Consider the following 22,840-nt stretch of genomic DNA (forward strand, 5'->3'; position numbering starts at 1 on the left):
TGCCGGTGAGCCATCTCTGGAGTCACAGTGGTGGCTGGTGGGTTGGCCGGTCTTCTCCCCCCTTCTCCATGACCAATAAGGTCTCTTCTCCTTCCCTCCTTACAACCCTCTACCGGAGTGGCTCGTAGGAGAATGTGTGACAATAGTGAATATTCGTTCTCTATTGTCACACAACTGGGTGGGCTCAGAGTGCAGTGCTCTGCGCCCCGGGCCCACCCTTTTTTGAAGCCTATTAGAGCTTCAGGCTCTAATCAAGTGTTTCAAAAAAATTCCTCATTGGACTCCATGCGTCCAACACCCTGCATGTAGATCAGGGGGCTGGACGCATGGATGGGGGGTTGGGGGGCGGCGGCGCCCCTACGCTATACAAAATGACAACGTGTGTAAACACAAACATTTCATATTCCTGATATGTGGCTGCTGTGCCATGTACTTGTATGAGAAAGTCTCATCTTCTCTTTGTATTGCTTCCTTTGTGTGAAATCCCTGGTGTTCCTGCCGGTCCCTCTACTTTCCTATTAAAAATTAACCACACTAGGCATGAAAGCACTCCATGGCCAGTTCCCCAGCTGTGCTGGGAACTCAGCTTGCTACCCTCCAATAATCTGACATGTCCTCCCACCCCCTTAGGCTGGATTCAGACCTACGCATTTTTTGTGCTTTTTGCATTTGGCAGATTTGCACTGCAGTCCATTTAACATGGTTTCCTATGGAACACATTCTGTAGTGCAAATCTGCAAAATGCAAAAAGCACTAAAAATGCATAGGTGTGAATCAGGCCTTACTGGGAAGATCAGTGTGCTGCTGCTTCTGCTCTCCGAGATCAAATATGCAGCTGAGAACAGAAGGAACGTTATCACTTATAAAATAATAAAAGAGGGGGGGGGGGTGTTTATAATGCTTTTTTATATCTATACACAAATGTTTGGCCCTTCATTTGTATTTTAAACTAAATGGGTTGTCTTACAAAGTGAGGGTTTACATACGCTTTAGGCTCTGCTCACACCACTGTGTTCTGGATCGCGGGCGGCTTGCGCCCCCAGTTACTTTCAATGGTACCCAAATCGCAGGGCATTTTTGCCACGATTGTTGCCCGCTGAATTGCAGTAAAATCGTGCAAACGTGATTAGCAGAATAAGATTGGCCAAAGCAAGGTCCATAAAGACATGGATGAGCGAGTTTGGGGTGGAGGAACTTTACTGGCCTGCACAGAGTCTTGACCTTAACCCCATAGAACACCTTTGGGATGAATTACAATGGAGACTGTGAGCCAGGCCTTCTCATCCATTATCAGTGCCTGACCTCATAAACGCGCTTCTGGAAGAATGGACAGCCTTTCCAGAAGAGATAAACTTGTTATAGCTGCAAAGGGTGGACCAACTCAATATTGAACCCTACACACGGTCGGACATTCTGTCCACAAAATCCGTCAGATTTTTTCAGTCGGATTTTGGCCGAAACTTGTGTTGCATACACGCGGTCGCACAAAGTTGTCGGAAAATCCGATCGAGGTGATTTCAAACACATACGTCGGGACTATAAAGAGGGCAGGAGCCAATAGCTTTCGTCTCTTAGTTTATTCTGAGCATGTGTGGCACTTTGTCCGTCGGAATTGTCTACACACGCACGGAATTTATGCGATCGGATTTTGTTGTCGGAAAATTTTAGATCCTGCTCTCAAACTTTGTGCGTCGAAAAATCAGACGGAAAAAGTCAGATGGAGCCAACACACGATCGGATTTTCCGACAACATGATCCGATCGCACATTTTCTGTCAGATAATCCGACCTTGTGTACAGGGCATAAGACTGGGATTCCAATAAAGTTCATGTGCGTGTAAAGGCAGGTGTCCCAATACTTTTTGACAATATAGTGTAGCTTCATCCAAAAGAGACCTACAGGCCTGGGCCAATTGCCCTTGATCTCCCTTCAATAATACAACCCAGAGTCCCACAAAATTAGTTCTTGTTAAAAAAAAAAAAACGCCCAGAATAGAAAAATCTTATTCTGCTAATCACAAAGGAACTTCTCCTTGTGTAAGTCATTCTTTGAAAGTCTTCTGCTCAATATAACATTCTTTTTAATTACAGGAAGCATTAAATTAGAAATATGAAATGTAATGATGAATTATTTGTGTCAAGGTTATTCCTGAACGCCATTACGATGCACTAGGACAAATTATACAGGACACTCCACACTCAGGAGCATTTGCTAAGCTGACATCATGCATGCTCATGCAATAAAGTGTCATTATCAGTGATTGCTCATGAGAGATAAAGTCTGGTGATGGCACATTTATCAACGGAACATCCATTTTTACATTCTGGGTCCCGTCCACCACAGCAGAAGTCCTTGTTTGGCCATGCCATTTATGCAGTAGGTATTCCGCAATAATAAGGCAAATAATTAGGCAATACCCACTCCCAAAATCACCCACCATGAATACCAAGCCAACCCTTACTTATGAAAGAACAATATCCCAATTAATGTACTTTAATCAAGCAAGAGGAAAAATGCAACAAACATCATTATCAAACAATGTTCCTAAAGAGGTGAGGAGAAGCAGTGTAAGTGGCAAAAGAAATCTTATAATTGTATATATTTATTTTTATCTATATAAACCGATCAGCCACTACCAAACCAACGACCATAATATGGTCACTCAATTAATATTCCCTTTTTACCACTAAAACAGCTCTGCCTGATCAAGACATGGACTCCACTGGACCTCCGAAGGTATGCTGGGGTATCTGGCACCAAGCCGTCAGTAGTAGATCCTGTAAGTTACGAGGTGGGGCCTCCATGGATCAGACTTGCTTTTCCAAGCACATCCGACAGATGCTCAATTGGATTGAGATCTGGAGCGCTATTTGTGGGTTTTTCTTTGCATCCCGAACAATTTTCCTGGCAGTTGTGGCTGAAATTTTAGTTGGTCTACCTGACTGTGGTTTGGATTCAACAGAACCCCTCATTTTCCACATTTTGATTAGAGTTTGAACACTGCTGATTGGCCTTCTCAATTCCTTGGATATCTTTTTATTTCCTTTTCCTGTTTTATACAGTTCAACTACCTTTTCCCGCAGATCCTTTTGACAATTCCTTTGCTTTCCCCATGACTCAGAATCCAGAAACTCATTGACCTTTTATACACACACAGTAATTACAAGCAAACAGATCACAGGTGAGGATGGTTACCTTTAATAACCATTCAAAACCCTTTTTGTCAACTTGTGTGCATGTTATCAGGCCAAAATCACCAGGGTGTGTAAACTTTTGATCAGGGTCATTTGAGTAGTTTTTGTTGTGATTATGATTTAAAAAGACTAGACACAGTTGATTGATAATAAATGGCTTCAGCCAAACACTAACCATGAGTGAAAGATACAATTTGGTGTCGTCATTCATATTCTCTGAAAAAAGGCCAGGAAATCATAACTTCTGCCAGGGTATGTACATTTATGAGCACAACTGTGTGTATATATATATATATATATATATATATATATATATATACCGTATATACTCGAGTATAAGCCGAGATTTTCAGCCTCTTTTTTGAGGCTGAAAGTGCCCCCCTCGGCTTATATTTCGAGTCATCGCCGTCTGCCTGCCCGATCAGCGTGTCGAGCAGACAGACGGTGGACATTCTACTATTCAAAAGCCGCGCCTCCGTCTGTGATAGGCGGAACACTCAATTTCCCAGCAGTCAGTGGTCCGCCTATCACGGACATCCGCTCATCCTCATACTACGGACGAGGATGAGAGGATGTCCGTGATAGGCGGAACACAGACTGCTGGGAAATTGAGTGTTCCGCCTATCACAGACGGAGGCGCGGCTTTTGAACAGAGGAATGGCCGCCGAGGCGCTGACGAAGAGCGGCGATCCTGGCATGGCAGAAGGACGGAGGCTCGGCACGGGACGGAGGCACGGGACGACGGAGGCACGGGACGGAGGCACGGGATGACGGAGGCACGGGACGGAGGCTCGGGACACAGGTAGGCTGGACACACAAGGCTGCACGGACACACACACAGGGATGGATGGACACACACACAGGGATGGATGGACACACACACAGGGATGGATGGGTGGACACACACACAGGGATGGATGGATGGACACACACACAGGGATGGATGGATGGACACACACACACAGGGATGGACGGATGGACACACACACAGGGATGGATGGACACACACACAGGGATGGACGGACACACACACAGGGATGGACGGACACACACACAGGGATGGACGGACACACACACAGGGATGGACGGACACACACACAGGGATGGACGGACACACAGGGATGGACGGACACACAGGGATGGACGGACACACAGGGATGGACAGGCATGTCTCACCCTCGGCTTATACACGAGTCAATAAGTTTCCCAGTTTTTTTGGGGTAAATTGTGGGCCTTGGCTTATATTCGGGTCGGCCTATACTCGAGTATATACGGTATATATATATATATATATAATACTGAAGAAATGACACTTTGCTCCAATGTAAAGTAGTGAGTGTATAGCTTGTAAAACAGTGTAAATTTGCTGTCCCCTCAAAATAACTCAACACAGCCATTAATGTCTAAACAGCTGGCAACAAAAGTGAGTACACCCCTAAGTAAAAATGTCCAAATTCGGCTCAGAGTGTCAATATTTTATGTGGCCACCATTATTTTCCAGCACTGCCTTACTCCTCTTGGACATGGAGTTCATCAGAGCTTCACAGGTTGCCACTGGAGTCCTCTTCCACTCCTCCATGATGACATCACAGAGCTGCTAGATGTTAGAGACCCTGTGCTCCTCCACTTTCCATTTGAGGATGCCCCACAGATGTTTAATAGGGTTTAGGTCTAGAGACATGCTTGGCCAGTCCATCACCTTTACCCTCAGCTTCTTTAGCAAGACAGTGGTCACCTTGGAGGTGTGTTAGGGGTCATCATTATCATGTTGGATTACTGCCCTGCGGCCCAGTCTCCGAAGGGAGGGGATCATTTTCTGCTTCAGTATGTCACAGTACATGTTGGCATTCATGGTTCCCTCAATGAACTGTAGCTCCTCAGTGCCGGCAGCACTCATACAGACCCAGACCATGATACTCCCACCACCATGCTTGACTGTAGGCAAGACACACTTGTCCTTGTACTCCTCACATGGTTGCCGCCACACACACTTAACACGATCTGAACCAAATAAGTTTATCTTGGTCTTATCAGACCACAGGACATGGTTCCGGTAATCCATGTCCTTAGTCTGCTTGTCTTCAGAAAACTATTTGCAGACTTTCTTGTGCATCATCTTTAGAAGAGGCTTCCTTCTGGGACAACAGCCATGCAGACCAATTTGTTGCAGTGTGCGGCGTATGGTCTGAGCACTGACAGGCTGACCTACCACCCCACAAACCTCTGCAGCAATGCTGACAGCACATACGTCTACTTCCCAAAGACAACCTCTGGATATGACGCTGAGCACATGGTCAACCATGGCGAGGCCTGTTCTGAGTGGAACCTGTCCAGTAAACCACTGCATGATCTTGGCCACCATGCTGCAGCTCCGTTTCAGGGTCTTGGCAATCTTCTTATAGCCTAGGCCACCTTTATGTAGAGCAACAATTATTTTTTCTACTCTATAGTAAAGCTTACCTGTAGGTACTGTAAATATCTCCTAAACTTGCACAGTTCAGGAGATATTCATTATATGTGCTGCTGACAACGTCATTGGTGCATGTGCACTGGAGAAACGGGCCGCTTGAGGCGTTTCTTCGGTACCCATGGCGCGACTGGCGGCACCCGCGTGAGTGACGTCATCACAGCTCCGGCCAATCACAGCGCAGGAGCCTGCGAAGCCGGGATACCGGCATACTAGCTCATTATGCCTTTGTCTTGTAGGTTTTCTTTATTTGTTTTGTTTTTTCGAAGATTTACAACCTCTTTAATACTTGGTACAAAATCCTTTGTTGGTAATGAGAGCTTCAAGATGCCTCCTGTATGGAGAAATGAGTTGCATGCATTGCTCAGGTGTGATTTTGGCCCATTCTTCCACACAGTCTTTAAATCTTGAAGGTTCTGTGGGCCTCTTCTATGTCCTTAGTCTGCTTGTCTTCAGAAAACTATTTGCAGACTTTCTTGTGCATCATCTTTAGAAGAGGCTTCCTTCTGGGACAACAGCCATGCAGACCAATTTGTTGCAGTGTGCGGCGTATGGTCTGAGCACTGACAGGCTGACCCCCCACCCCACCAACCTCTGCAGCAATGCTGACAGCACATACGTCTACTTCCCAAAGACAACCTCTGGATATGACGCTGAGCACATGGTCAACCATGGCGAGGCCTGTTCTGAGTGGAACCTGTCCAGTAAACCACTGTATGATCTTGGCCACCATGCTGCAGCTCCGTTTCAGGGTCTTGGCAATCTTCTTATAGCCTAGGCCACCTTTATGTAGAGCAACAATTCTTTTTTTGAAATCCTCAGAGAGTTCTTTGCCATGAGGTGCCATGTTGAACTTCCAGTGACCAGTGTGAGAGAGTGAGAGCGATAACATCAAATTTAACACACCTGCGCCCCATTCAGACCTAAGACCTTGTAACACTAACGAGCTACATGACACCGGGGAGAAAAAATATTGACTTGTGCCCAATTTAGACGTTTTCACTTAGGGGTGTACTCACTTTTGTTTCCAACAGTTTAGACATTAATGGCTGTGTGTTGAGTTATTTTGAGGGGACAGCAAATTTACACTGTTATACAAGCTGTACACTCACTACTTTACATTGTAGCAAAGTGTCATTTCTTCAGTGTTGTCACATGAAAGGGTATAATAAATGATTTACAAAAATGTGAAGGGTGTACTCACTTTTGTGAGATACTGTATGTCCCACTGTTGGTGTCAGTGGGATGAATAGTGCCTCATAACAGTGAGAGGAATAGTCCCCAAGGGCCAAGATAAAGGCAAGCAAAGGGCTGCATCTGGCCTGCAGGCCACAGTATGGAGACCAATGGACTAAGATATACCAGAGAACTAAAATAAAATGGGATAAAGAGGGTGAAGATAAAGGAGAGAGTAAGAAAGGAGTATTTTCTACTTATTTAATACCTGGGTACGGTAAGATCTAACTTGAAGAGATAGATGCTAATCTGTTTCAGGACATACACATTGGTTACCATATGGCAAAAGAGAGGACATGCTCAAGCATTTAGTATTTCTGGTGTGTAGTACATCCACCCCATCCATACATCTTTGAATTTTTCTTGTTGGTCCAAAGCAGTGTGTATCCAGCATTCAGCCTCCATCAGGGCATCTACTTCCCTTTTCCAGTCAGATAGTATAGGGCAAGATTACTTCCAGAATCTAGGGATTACAATTTTTGCGGCATTTAATAGATGAGTTATTACACTTCTCTTATAGGCCTCCATGGAAGATGGGATCCCATGAAGGAGGAGGTGGAACGCAGAAGTTGTCACCGGACTAAGGGATACATTTCTTTATCCAAGGAGTAATGGCTTCCCAAAATACTCAAATTTTAAGACAGGGCCACCAAATGTGAAGGATTGTACCTCGCTGGTCACATCCCCTTCAACAGCGGTAGCTAGCAGTAGGGAATATCTGGGCCAAACAGGAGGGTGTCTTGTCCCATCTAGAGAGGAATTTATAGATGGATTCTTGTGTACGGGAACTAATAGAAGAGGTATGGGCTAATTTAATGATCTGTTGAATCTGGAGGGGGGTTGTAAATTTCAGTGAAATCTCCTTTTCCCATTCCCTAATGTAATAAGGAACCGCCATTGAGCAGATGTCTAAGCCCTTGTACACACGGTCGGAGATTCCGACGGAATGTGTCCTATCGGACCGTTTTGTCTGATATTCCGACTGTATGTGGTCTCCATCGGACTGTTTCCATCGGAGTATCCGACGGACCAAGTTTTCCAACTTACCGGTAAAATTTTCAGACAAAATGCTCCTATCGGACATACTCCGATCATGTGTAGCCTACTCTGATGGACAAAGTGCCACGCATGCTCAGATCAAATTCCTAGACCAAAGCTATTGGCTACTAGCCTGAACGTAGTCCAGTCGTAACGAAATAATGTCATCACGTTATGTACAATCGTATTTTCTGACAATTTAGTCTGACCGTGTGTATGCAACATCACTTCCAGACCTCTTCCGGAATTAATCCGTCGGAATTACTCAGACGGATTTGGTTGTCGGAATCTCCGACCGTGTGTACAAGGGCTTATACCAATCTATGCATTTGGGATAGTAAGTGTCTGCAGTCAGGAAGTTGTCTGCACAGATTCAAACGTTGTAAGATTCGTCACAGGGCGCAGTTTATGTTCTAATTCGGAGATAAAATTGATCAATGGCGAGGCCTCCAGGTCGCAAATGGAGAGGTGCCATAGGAGGATTGCAGAGTCTGAAGGGGTGATAGGGTTCCTTGAGGGGCCAGTTTTGGACATATTGTATCCCCAATCTGCCCCCCCCCATGAGCGAAAGAATCCATGTTCCTACCCCGGTAAAAACCATGGATATCCCCCCAGCCTGCTCTACTTTTTACCGATCTCATTGCGACCTGCATAGGCTTCCGCAAGCCGCAATGAAATCTTCAGTGCAAATCGCGCAGATGTTTGGCTTTGAAATTGCGCTGAGGTAGCAAGATTTAAAACCTTCTCCGGTGTGAACCAAGGTTCAGATGGCTTTCATTTAAAAATCACATTTAACCCCTTCTGGACTGGCCCATGCAGATATACTGGGGCAGGGCGGCCCTCCTGCGTGAAATCACGTACCTGTATGTGATTTTGTGCACTCAGTCTGGGGCACTCTCTCTTTTGGGCACAGGGTCTGGGGCAACACAGCGGGAGCCAATCAGCGGGTCCGGCAGACGCGATATCCGCCGGGACCTGGCGATCGTTCTTAGGAGAGGCAGACCACTGTTCTGTGAGAGAGGAAGATGGAGATGTTGTGTTTCTGCTAAGCAAAAACACGGATCTCTGTCTTACGCCAGCCAAAGCACTCCCACACAGTTAGAAAATACACCTTAGGGACATATTTAACCCTTTGATCGCCCTTGATGTTAACCCCTTCCCTGCCAGTGTCATTAGTACAGCGACAGTGTATATTTTTTATCACTGATCACTGTATTGGTGTCACTGGTCCCCAAAAAGTGTCATTTAGATGTCCGATTTGTCTGCCGCAATGTCTCAGTCCTGCTAAAAATTGCTGATCACCGCCATTACTAGTAATAAATAAATAAAAAATCCATAAATACCTCCCGTAATTTGTAGAATCGATAACTTTTGCGCAAACCAATCAATATACACTTATTGGGATTATTTTTACCAACAATATGTGGCAGAATACATATTGGCCTAAACTGATGAAGAAATTAGATTTTTTACATTTTTTTATTGGGTATGTTTTATAGCATAAAGTAAAAAAAATATTTTTTTTTTCAAAATTATTTTTTTTCTTATAGCACAAAATATAAAAAACACAGAGGTGATCAAATACCACCAAAAAAAAGCGCTATTTGTGACAAAAAAAAAATATCAATGTTATTTGGGTACAACGTCGCATATCCGCGCAAATGTCAGTTAAAGTAACGCAGTGCCGTAAAATGGCCTGGTCATAAGGGGGGGGGGGGTAAATCTTCCAGGGTTGGAGTGGTTAATGATGTTTTTTCGAAGGCAAAGCTGAATTAATTTTTGTCTTTTATATTTGCAATATTTAACAATATTTTTCAATATCAAAAACATATTCCAAACAACAAGGAACTCCTTGCATCAGCCTCAGCCTAATCTTACCATCCGCTGTCACATACGCAGTTTGGATTGAAGCCAATTACTCTACATGTATATGCCTTTGGGTTGCCAAAGAAAATCCTCATAAGCAAGTAAGAACATACAAAGTCCACGCAGATAGATTGGATTGTGGAAAGTAAACCCAGGACCACACAGCTTCAAGGGAAGAGTGCCAACCATACAGCCACTGTGCCCATGAATTCAGCTGGCGCACAACAAGACAAATGAGCTTTTAATTGAAATGCTTGTGAAGTGTAGAAAGAATAGCTGCTTGCAAACACACTAGGCCTTAATGTGTGAATGATATAAATATAAATAATGAAGTATGGTTTTCAATTACTATCCATCAACCCCCAAATAATAACCCTTGGCCTTGCTCATTATTAAACTGCTTTGATTGTTTAATTATTAATTTCAGGCGTATTCGGTAACGTTATCCATCACAGGTGATGTTCAAAATTTAAATACTTTCCATGAAAGCCATTCGGTGACCTTCCATAGTGTAGACATTTTCCGGAGGCAGTCAATGCGAGGGATATTGGAAATATGATCTTACTTAGCTCAGGAACAACAAAAACAAGCACTCTACAATCACAACGCATAAAACTTTACAGCGCTAAAAACACAGGTACATTTTCAAGACCCATACATTGTGGGCGCTGAAGGCACCTAATTTGCAGGAAGACACTATCTTCAGACCAGGACCACATCTTATGCCGCATACACATGATCGGACTTTCCGGCAGACTTGGTCCGGCGGACAATCCGCCGGACTTTACAAACGAGCGGACTGGCGCACACACGAACAGACCGACTTCCCGACGGACTTTTGGTGGAGGTCCAATGGACTTTCCAAATGAACGGACTTGCCCACACACAAACTAAAGTCTGTTAATTTTGAATGTGACTCCAGGTACGACGGGACTAGAGAAGGAAGTCAATCTCGCCACTTTCATCGGCGAGATTGACACCTTGCGAGCCCCGTCGCCTGGTATGGGTTTTAAGGGTAACCCCCTACGCTGAAAAAACGGTGTGGGGGTCCCCCCAAAGTCCATACCAGACCCTTACCTGAGCAGGCAGCCCGGCCAAACAGGAAAGGGGGTGGAGACGAGTGAGCGACCCCCCCTCCTGAAGCGTACCAGGCGGCCCCCCTTCCCCAAAGCACCCACCCCCCCATTCGGCGGGAAGATTTAAACATGTTTTATTTCTAGGTCTGCCGGACTTTGGGGAAGAAAAAGTCCACTGGAGCCCACACATGATCGAATTGTCCAACGGATTCTGATCCGACGGACCAAGTCTGCTGGAAAGTCCGATTGTGTGTACGCAGCATTAGACCTTGTTCACACGGTCGGACATTCCGACAACCAAATCCGTCAGATTTTGTCCGACGGGTCTTGTCCGAAACTGTTGCATACACACGGTCGGACAAAGTTGTCGGAAAATCCGATCTTTCAGAACGTGATGACGTAATTTCGTTATGATGGGACTACGTTCAGGCTAGTAGCCAATAGCTTTGATGTAGGAATTTGATCTGAGCATGCGTGGCACTTTGTCCGTCGGAGTAGGTTACACATGATCGGAGTATGTCCGATCGGAGCAGTTTGTCAGAAAATATTTCCAGCAAGTTGGAGAATTTGGTCCGACGGATATTCCGACGGAAATAGTCCGATGCAGACCACACACAGTCGGATTATCCGACAAAACGGTCCGATAGGACCCATTCCGACGGATTCTCCGACCGTGTGTACAAGGGCTAATGCCGCGTACACACGACCAGACTTTTCAACATCAAAAGTCCGACGGAACAATTCCGGCAGACCATTCGATCGTGTGTGGGCTGCAGCGGACTTTTGATTTGCAAAAGTCTGCCAGACTTTAGAAATGGAACATGTTTCAAATTTTTCCGCCAGAACTCCGCCGGACCCAGTTCCCACCGAGAAATCCGCTCGTGTGTATGCTAGTCCGACGGACAAAATCCGACGTGAGGGCAGCTATTGGCTACTGGCTATGAACTTCCTTATTCTAGTCCAGTCGTACGTCATCACGCTCGAATCCGTCGGACTTTGGTGTGATTGTGTGTGGCCAAGTCCGTTCATTCGGAAAGTCCTTCAGAACTCTGTCAGAACTCCGTCGAAAGTCTGTCGGACCTAAGTCCGGTCGTGTGTACGCGGCATTAGACTTCTCCTACAGTTGAGCCTCACAACTGAAGCCCCGTACACACGATCAGACTTTCTGACGGGAAATGTTTCACATCAGGCTGTTGGCAGAAAATCCAAACATGTGTACGTTCCATCGGACAATTGTTGTCGGACTTTACGCTGACAAATGTTGGATGGCAGGTTTTAAAGTTTTCCTGCGGACAAATGTGTGTTGTCGGATTTTCGTGTGTACACAAGTCCGTCGTACAAAAGTCCAAAGTACAAACACGCATGCTCTGAAGGAAGGACGAGCTGCAAGCGGTCGGTCTTGTAAACTAGCGTTTGTAATGGAGACGTAACATTCGTGACGCGGCAAAGTATGAAATCTCGAAATGCAGTGCACAATTCTCTTCTTCTTTAATGGGATAATAATGAAGCTGCTTTGCTGGTGATACTGATGGAATTATTGCAAACTAATTTTCAAAGGCTTTTTTTTTCTAGTGATATCAAGAATAATATTATTATGTTTTTTTATTTTTTTATTTGGGCAAGTTACCACAACACCATTATCCCGTAGTTTTTAAGATCAAAGATACAAATATTTTGGCATCCCTTGTTAATTTTACATTGTATTTTTTAAAATGAAGTAAAACACATAGCCAAGTATTATTCTACACAATTTTTTTATTGTACATTAAAAAAAGAAAACAAATAAAATTAGACATGCTATCTGCCAACAGAACTTAACCAGAAAAGTGCATTCTATGCATCCAAAAATATAGAAAATATACCAAATCAAATCATTATTATTCAACCCAAAAATTATGTCAAAGCAATAACTCCAAGGCCAATAATAAATAACACGTTATCTCCTCCGATTTCGCAACATGGCTGATTGACAAGCGGCTGTTCAGAAACGAACTGAAAAGTATGAAATGAAAAGCGCGAATCAACACTCACCAAACTTCTACTAACACGAAAATAGCAGAAGGAGCCCAAAGGGTGGCGCTAAAGAGTTACATAGTTAGTAAGGTTGAATAAAGACACCAGTCCATCCTGAGTGAGTGTCTACAATTGTCCCTATCCCTGTACATTGCACACTCACATCAGTTCCTACCCTCAAGCAGCCCACAATCCAAGGTCCCCATTCATATACTAGGGACAATTTTGGACAGAAGCCAATTAACCTACCAGCATGTCTGGTGTGTGGGAGGAAACTGGAGTACCTGGAGGAAACCCAAGGGGAACATGCAAACTCCAGGCAGGTAGTGTTGTGGTTGGGATTTGAACCAGCAACCCTTTTTACTGATAGGTGAGAGTGCTAACCACTACACCACTGTGCCACCAAACAACATAGTACGTCACTATGTTCATAATTGTTGGCCAACAATTGTGTGACCATGTGCATGCAAGACAACTTTGGGCCAACGCCCTTCGGACAAAATTTCACGGTTTTGTTGGCGAACAATCCGATTGTGTGTACGAAGCTTGACTCTTCCAAGGGCAAATGGTAAGAGGCAAACAAGACATTCCAGGTGCATTGAATCAAAAGGTCTGTAAAGTCTTCTAGTTTATTTTCTGTAGAAAGCAGTCCCATTGGTAGAAGGACTGTCCTCTGTCAGCATGCTGCAGAGAAGGAGCTTTAGGCCTCATGCACACTGGCTGTTTAGCCCTGATGCATGAGACCGGTGTTTAGGTACACATGGAAGGCACAGGCGCACCCCCAAGCCTCACTGCTGGTAGAGTGGTGCTAACATTTAGGGTAGTATGTGCCCAGGGACAAATGCCCAGAATGCAGACTGCTTGTATTCTGGGCATTCATCCCTAGGTGCAAATTGCCCTAAACATTAGTACTGCTCAGTGGACCATTCAGTTGCAGCAGCTGTCAGCCTCTCAGAGTTTTACAGGCTGCCAATATTGGGGCTGGACAGTGCGCCATGCCTTCCACCAACACCTAAACACCAGAGTCTCATGCACCAGAGTTAAAGTGTTGTTATATTTGTTATGTTTACATGCTATATTTACTTGCTCCTTTGTAGTGGTTTTGCACAGAGCAGCCCAGATCCTCCTCTTCTCAGGTCCCTCGCCGGTACTCCTGGCCCCTCCCTCCTGTCGAGTGCCCCCACAGCAAGCAGCTTGCTATGGGGGCACACGAGCTAAGCCACTGCTCCGTGTGTCCATTCAGACACATGTAGCTCGACCCCGCCCCCTTTGTCTCATCATTGGCTCAATGACTTTGACTGACAGCAGTGGGAGGGAATGGCACCTGCTTCTGTGTCTCAGCCAATCAGGAGGGAGAGTCCCAGACAGCCGAGGCTCTCATGCAACATGGCTGGATTGAGATGAGGCTCAGGTAAGTATTGGGGGGCTGCTGCACACTGAAGGTTTTTATCAATGCATAGAATGCATTAAGATAAAAAAAAAAAAAACCTTCTGCCTTTAGAACCACTTTAATGCTCAGTGTACATGAAGACTTATGCCGCGTACACACGACCAAACTTTCCGGCAGACAAGGTCCGACGGTCTTCCCGACAGACTTTCAGCGGAGTTCCGACAGACTTTCTGAACGAACAGACTTGGCCACACAAGAACGGACTAAGTCCCTTCGTAAGTCCGTTCGTTTTGAACATGATGACGTAAACGGGACTAAACAAGGAAGTTCAATAGCCAGTAGCCAATAGCTTCCCTTGCGTTGTATTTGGTCCGTAGGACCAGCACATAGACGAACAGTTTTCCCGATTTTAGTCTGTCGGATTTGAGTCCGTCAGATAGATTTGAAACATGTTCTATTTCTAGGTCCGTCAGATTTATTTTTCGAAAACGATCGGACTGTCCAATGGACTAATCCCTTTGGACTTAGTCTGCCGGAAGGTCCAGTCGTGTGTACGCAGGCATAAAAATTGCTGTGTTTTTTACTCATCTGAAATGAGATGCATTGTTGTCTATGGGACATCACACACAGATCAGTAATACAGCATTGAGTGCAGAGTCATAGAACAAACATAGAAGATTTTACATTAGATTGCAGTAATTTACTTGCATACGCCTGTTTACTTGTCTATAAGCATGTTTACCTGTGTATAAATGAGTATTTTACAACACTGGCAATGAAGAAGAATTTTACTTGTCTATAATCATCTATACCAGCCTCTCTCAACCTTTTCAACACTAAGGAACCCTTGAAATAATTCTTCAGTCTTGGGGAACCCCTGCTAAAAATGTTAAATATATAACTCATGATACATTAGTGCAGGGATCTCAAACTGGCAGCCCTCCAGCTGTTGCGGAACTCCAAGTCCCATCGTGCCTCTGCCTTTGGGAGTCGTGCTTGTAACTGTCAGCCTTGCAATGCCTCATGGGATTTGTAGTTCTGCAACAGCTGCAGGGCCACCAGTTTGAGACCCCTGCATTAGTGTGATGGTCAGTGGGAAGAATGCTCAGTACACTTGTGGTCATTGGGAAGAATTACCTCCTTACAGATAGCTAAAGATCACTGGTGTCAGTGGAAACTTATTTGAGAGGCAGAAATTGACTATTGCTCAAGGAACCTCTCTAGCAACTTCTGAAGGAACCCTACGGTTCCATGGAACCCTGATCTATATGCTTATGCACCTTTACCCGCCTATACTCAACATTACTCAGGTCTTTGCACACATTTTTTTTTTGCCCAGGGATGTTCTGTCAACAAGTTCCTGAGTAAACAGTAAATTATGATACCTGTGTGCAAGGGGAATGACTCTTTGCATGGAAGCAGTTGGTTTCTCTCTGAAGAGGCACATCACGCCCCTGCAGAGTCAGCCCTAATCCGCAAAGCTCTCTGCTGCTTGGAGAGCTCATATTCCAACTCAGCATGACATATGTCAGAATGATATTAAGCAAAAGATCTTAAAGAGGAACTGGACATGCATTTAAAAAAAAAAAAGTAAAAGTCAGCTGCTTCAAGTACTGTAGCTGCTGACTTTTCAAAAAACACATACTTACCAATTCAAAGTCCTCACTGCTGTTTTTGTTCTCTGTGCCACCATGTTAGATTTGGCAGCCTCTGCGAGGGACTGAGAAATCCTCAGTTCTCCAAAGTGGGTTTTACAAGTCCCAGCATAGTGGGCTGCCATTCCTCCGTCCCCCACAGGCAGAACTCATGAGGAGACGTCTCATTCCCTGCCTAGACCCTCCCTACTCTCCCCTTACATCATTCATTGTTCTGGTGGGTCGGGTCAGGTTCTGCTCCAGAGTCCGGGCACACTTCCAGTTCCATCCTCGCAGGGCAGAAGGGAGGCAGAGCAAGTCTGGACAGGAGGAGGAAGTGCCCTGGTAGACATCTTTTTTTATGATGAAACGCATAGAACGGGGCCATTTGTTGACGTTATTGCATACCGGACGTGACCAGGAAGCAGGCATGTACTGGCCATAGGGACTATAGGGAGTTTCCCGGTGGGCCGATGGCTCAGTGGGCCGGTTTCAGTGACAGCCAGTGGCATCACTGGAGGGGGGGGACTTTTGGGGCTATAGCCCTGAATCTGGGGCCCATAGCCCAGAGTCCCCAACCACAGGGTCCCAGCCCACTACCTGCCCTCTTTCTGGTGACCCTGATGTAAGGAGGGGCTCTCTGGGGACCCTGATGTAAGCCGGAGGCTCTCTGGGGAACCTGATGTAAGAGAGAGTCTCTCTGTGGACCCGGATGTAAGGGGGGGGCTCTGCGGGGGCCCGGATGTAAGGGGTTGGCTCTCTAGGGACCCTGATGTAAGGCGAATGATCTCTGGGGACCCTGATGTAAGGGGAAGGCTATATGGGGACCCTGATGTAAGGGGAGGCTCTCTGGGGACCCTGATGTAAGTGGGGGGCTCTCTGGGGACCCAGATGTAAGGGGGGCTCTTTAGGGGCTTTTTTGCCCAATTGCGTACAGTTTATATACTGTTTTTTGCGTGTTTGCAAAATTAAAGTGGGCCGGTCTGGATGAAGTCCAGGGCCAAATTTTTGTCCCAGTCCAGCCCTGCCAGGAAGTTACTGTATTCCTGGCTAGAGTGGTATTTTTTAATGCGCCATTTGCTTATTTATATACGTGAATGCAATTCTTTGATTAATAAAGGTATTAGGTTTTTTTTTTTTTTTTTTTACACTATGTAGGGCGTTTATTTGTTTCTTTTCTCCCTTAATGCGGTTGGAGATTGGAGGTTGAAGCTTGGATGACAGTGGGTGTATAATGACTGTGAAGGAGGGAAGGGGAGACACCATTGATACCTGCTAATATTGGCCATGATTTTTGTGACTTCCCTTTAATTAGAGACTCATATCTATTTGGTAAGCCTGCATCTTGCACCTATCTTGGTGAAGGTTCTGGATTGATTCTGGCACTTATTCTTGAAAAAAATAATGACTTTTTACCTTTCGATTGACATTTTAGAGGACTTTCTTTATTGAATAATTTGGGGATTTTTCCTTATTAGTTAGTTATTAGTTAGACACTTTCTATATACTTATTGATTGACAGATTGTATATTTATATATATTTATTTAAATATTGTTTTTTTCACTCTTAGCCCTTGTACACAGGGTCGGAAATTCCGACCACAGCATCCGTCGGATTTTTTCCGACGGGTTTTGTCCGAAACTGGTGTTGCATACACACGGTCGGACAAAGTTGTCGGAAAATCAGATCGTTCGGAACGTGATGACATTCGTTCGTTCCGATGGGACTACGTTCAGCCTAGTAGCCAATAGCTTTTCTCTGGTACTTTGATCTGAGCATGCGTGGCACTTTGTTCAATTGGAATTCTCTACAAACGATCGGAAAAATTCCGATCGGATTTTGTTGTCGGAAAATTTGAGATCCTGCTCTCAAATTTTTTCCGTCGGAATCTCAGGTGGAAAAAGTCCGATAGAGCCCACACACGATCGGATTTTCCAGCAATATAATCTGATCGGACCTTTTCCGTCGGAATTTCTGACCGTGTGTACAAGGGCTTAGGCTTAATGTACACGGGACGTTTTTACAACCTCTCCTGAACAATTTAACTTGACAGATAATAACCCACGTTTAAAACATCAATTTTGCCACGTTTACATGCCGTATTTAAACGCGTTTAGCCGCCTTTGAAAAAAAAAATATTTATTTATTTTTTTAAATAGCCAAAAATTAAAAAACGCCTGTAAACAAAACACATTTAAATGTGAATTACTGCGTTTAGATGCGGTTGGCGCTTGAAATGCCTCTAAACTTCTGAACTAATTTTTTTGCTTTGTAAAAAAGGCCTCCAAACTCAACAGCCTAAAAATGAATTTAAACAAACCTGTGTACATGTACTGATAAGAGGACATTGGATGAGTTCAGGGGCAGCTGAAAAAAGCAACCAACTGCCTCTGAACGTCCGTTTACCAGCAGCAGTGTACATGAGGACTTAAGCACAACACAGTGATTTATATTGTATCATCTAGGATAATATCTCCTAATGTGTTTGCTGCTCACTCACTTGAGCAGTCTTTTTTTTTTTGTACTATAACAGGAGGAGGAAGTTACATCCTCCTCCAGCCTGTGCAAGCACTTCATTGGTTACTAGGACGCTAGGCGGTCCTAGCAACCAATAATTTTGACAGCAGTGGGCAGTGGACAGAATTTCAGAGCAGACTGTGTAACCTGCCCTGGAGCTGTAGACTACTAGGGAAGCCAGCCTCCATTTTTTTTTTTTTACCAACAGTTTGTCCCATCCACAGACATTTACGGATGGGGGGAAAAAAGGATTGTTTTTAACAAACTCTCCATAAAATTACAGTTGGCAACCCTGGCAGTTGGAGACAACCCAAGTTCTATCTACCCTGGCTACATTGACAGCAGCCCAAAGGGAATCAAAGCAGACCTCCTGCTGAAACTGCCAAGAAAAGCATTCAAGGTGCACACTAACTGGTTCAAAGAAAACAATATAAATAGGACATGCTAATTTCTACTGCACTCAAGAAAAGCATACACAAGTGTTCAACCTGGAAGCTCTGCTTACATGGTTCAACAAACCCTTAAAGCAGTGGTTTAGAGGGCTGATTTCGTTGGGGAAGATGAAGCTCGGGGTCACCTATGCACACCTAACCATGGTCAAAACCTAAGCCACATCCCTTGAAAGTTAAGTACCTTTATCTAAATCTAAACCTTTATGGAGGGCTTAGATTATCAGTCATGGAAATCAGGAAACTCGTTCATCCTGACCAACACGTAGCACCACCGGCACTCCCTGAGGAACCCATATGTCATCAGACAAAACTGCAGTATTTGTATAGTATAAATATCCTCATCAGTGGTATTTTTAACTTAAAGCAGAATTAAACCAATCCATTTAACTGTTTCCCAAAACCATTACATTCAAAGCATGCCGAGAGTGATAATTGGGACACTTTGCTTGTGCTCTCCACCGAACAGTCAAGCCACCAAATGGCTGGTGTCATAACTGACCTCACATGCAACACCATGGCCACTGCAGATCAAACAAGGCCAAGATGGCAGAGAATCAGATGCTCGCAAACACTTTTGGGCTCATTGGAGGACCATTATTATGCTAAGGATACTGCAGAAGTTACATTGTGGCATATTTTATGCAACCCTTGTGACTCTCTTCTAGCTGCCCAGTCTTCACATTGTCCACACATACCACAGGAGGCATAGGCTTGAAGTTTGTAACAACACATGGCTGTCTTGCTCTTTCTAACTTCTATATCATATAATGTACCACACACACCCCTGAAGAAGACATCTGTTGGAAACATGTTGGGTCAATTCAAAATAAAATATATTACATGTAATATAAGCAGGGCTATTTTTCAGCAGGAACTAGGGGAACTCAGTTCCACCACCTCTGGCCCAGGTCTTCTGCTCCCCACTATCACTTGGTAACATGGAAGTCCAGCTTCTGAATTTAGAAGTGATAGCTTATCTCTCAGTAGCTCCCACCACAGGTCATATCTCCTGCTCAGAACACACTAAGTGCTGGTTAGGGACAAGGGAGCTACAGAACAGGTACCCAGGGTTCAGTGCAGTCATGGGCAGGAGAGGGTGCGTGGTAGGCTGCACCCTCTGTGGTCTCCATTTTTTCCCTGGTGACCAGTTGTTGATGCTCCTACTGCATGATCTCCCTTGCAAGTGACTGTAGTATAGTATAGTATGCTGGGAGGTACTACAGCCAGATAGGCGTTTCAGCTTAATATTGCAACAAAGGTAAGATATATGACAGATGGTGGAGCTTTTAGTGAGGGGGGGGGGGGGGGAGATGAGGGCATTGGAGGAAGCGGGTTGTATGCAGAGGGAAGAGCTACTATTTGATGCCTTTGATGCCTTTGGCAGGTCTTTTGCTTCTTCATGGTGTCATAAATGATCACACATGCAGCCGTATGGTCACAGAAGATCAAACAGAGGCCAAGATTGCACTTTCCATGGCTGTAAAGGATAGTAGGGTTTAGTTCCACTTTAAAGTGGTTGTAAACCCTTCCGTACAACTTTGTCCCATGTAAATCAGCATAAAAACCCTAATGAACACTGCTTGTAGATATCGCCTTACTTGCTTAGTATTATTGTAATCCTTTTTGTTCTTTAGAATGAAGTCACTGAGCATGCCCAGATCTCCCCTGATTTACAGCACACTCTCTATGTCTTATCTATCCATTATCAGGACTTCCTACGGCACAACACTGAACTCCTAGGAGACTTCAGAACTTCCTCCTACACACCATGTGACCTCACATGCAGTATAAACGTGGCCATTACTGCAGTCTTATCAGCTGAAGCTGATAAGACTGACAAAGGGAAACATTAGACATCTATGAAATACTATGAAATAAAACAAGTCAGCTATGAACAGGGAAGCAGGGTTGCCATAGAAACATTGGATTGAGAAGGAGGCTTGGTTAACAGTACAGGAAGTGCTCAATGTAAGGGCGGAAATACACTCCACTGTGGACTCAGAAAACAATACTTAAGATGGTGCTGCCTAACCCCTGGAAACAAGTTTTTTTAAGTTTCTTTAAACAGTAAGTAATGTGCGATTTGGGTTGGATTACAGTGGCTATAGTCTGATAATTACTTATTATAATGGACTAAATGAAGAGAAGCATCAGAGTGGGAGAGTTTACTACCTCTTTAAAGGACTGAACAATGCAGCAATGAAACCATCAATGAATGTTGACTAATTGCTGGTCAATGCTATTTTTCTGCATTCATTTTTACATATGCACCCTTCCCTTATATGTTTTCTTACCATTCTCCTGGTCATGACCATCCGGAGGAGCGAGGTGCATCCCGCTATGTTTTCTTGTCAGGGGAACATCAGCCAGGCTGCTCTCTTTTTCACTGCCACTATAACAACATAAATGGCAATGCATTCCGGTCATAACAGTATTCAGCAAACAACCACAAGACATCATAATGGAGAAACTCTTATGGTCTTTTCTGTAGAATGACAAGCCTCGTGATTAGCTGAGAACCAGACCTCGATATCCATATAATGCCCCATATAATTCCCCTCTGACAGAGTCATCTGGTTTGCACAGAATTTTTCAGTTGTTCTGATCTGGCTTAGAATATTGTGATAGTCTCCATATAAGCTTCTATGATTTAATGTATGATGGGAAAAAGTCACCTGATTGTATCTGGTGACTAGATGCATAAAGGCTACTGTGCCTAATGGTAAATCCTGCCCAACTTAAACAAACATTTTTGCAGAACTATATGGATATATACTGTGTGTGTGTGTTTATATACACTATATTACCAAAGGTATTAGGACACCTGCCTTTACATGCACATGAACTAGTCCGTAGGGTTCAATATTGAGTTGGCCCACAGTTTGCAGCTATAACAGCTTCAACTCTTCTGGGAAGGCTGTCTAGATCATCCCAAAGGTGTTTTATCAGGTTGGGGTCAGGACCCTGTGCAGGCCAGTCAAGTTCCTCCACCCCAAACTCCACCAAATGATTTGGACCACAAAGCAAGGTCCATAAAGACATAGATGAGTGAGTTTGGGGTGGAGGAACTTGACTACCCTGCAAAGGTCCTGACCTCAACCTGATAAAACACCGCTGGGATGAATTAGAGAGGAGACTGTGAGCCAGATCTTCTCATCCACATCAGTGTCTGACCTCACAAATGTGCTTCTGGAAGAATAGTCAAACATTCCCATAGACACACTCCTAAACCTCGAGGACAGTCTTCCCAGAAGAGTTGAAGCTGTTATAGCTGCAAAGAATGGGCCAACTCAATACCCTACAGACTAAAACTGGGATGCCCTTAAAGTGGTTGTAAACCCTTACAACCAACTTTGACCTACAGGTAAGCCTAGATTAAGGCTTACCTGTAGGTCCAAGAAATATCTCCTAAACCTACACAGTTTAGGAGATATTTGCCAAAAGACAGGCACCGCTGTCTACAGCCCATGCACCCCTCTCTGCGGGTTATCTGGCATTCTATGGACCATCTCTCTGGTATATGAGTAAAACAGGACCTTTTTCTTTGGGAACTATTTCTGCATTGGGTCTGATCCATATGCCCCCCTATTTTGGAGGTAGGGGCTACATGTAATATCATGTTATGCATTGCATTACATGCCTTCAGAAGTTTTGTTGGGGATATGGGGTTCTGAAGCCACGCATTTGCAAATTTATGTTTATGTGAACATTGTATAAATATTTGGAAGTACTAACTTTTGTGTTCTTTTCTAGTTATATACACCTTGAGGACTTACCCTTTTGTATACTGAGATAAAGCATTTTGTGTCCTTTTCCTGAGGAAGCCATATGGGCGAAACATGTCGAAAAATGGGAACAGAATGATTTAGCCATTTGAACATTGTAATCCCTGTCATGTTTGTAATGAGCTATGTGTATAGGTCTACAACAACAGATTGGTTTCAGGCATTACATAT

At 44.4% G+C, this 22,840-nt stretch overlaps 1 protein-coding gene across 1 annotated transcript in view; it reads right to left on the reverse strand.

Annotated features, from left to right (window-relative positions):
- Nucleotides 1–22,840, reverse strand: part of TTC7A (tetratricopeptide repeat domain 7A) — a 544,118-nt gene that overhangs the window by 166,584 nt on the left and 354,694 nt on the right. The window contains exon 17 of the mRNA XM_077485633.1: nucleotides 21,179–21,276. Within this exon, the coding sequence (XP_077341759.1) occupies nucleotides 21,179–21,276 (98 nt within the window). The remainder of the gene's footprint in view (nucleotides 1–21,178; nucleotides 21,277–22,840) is intronic.

Source organism: Lithobates pipiens, unplaced genomic scaffold (genome assembly GCF_037356315.1).
Source record: "Lithobates pipiens isolate NorthernLeopardFrog02 unplaced genomic scaffold, aLitPip1_a1.2 Scaffold_18, whole genome shotgun sequence".
Classification (NCBI taxonomy): domain Eukaryota; kingdom Metazoa; phylum Chordata; class Amphibia; order Anura; family Ranidae; genus Lithobates; species Lithobates pipiens.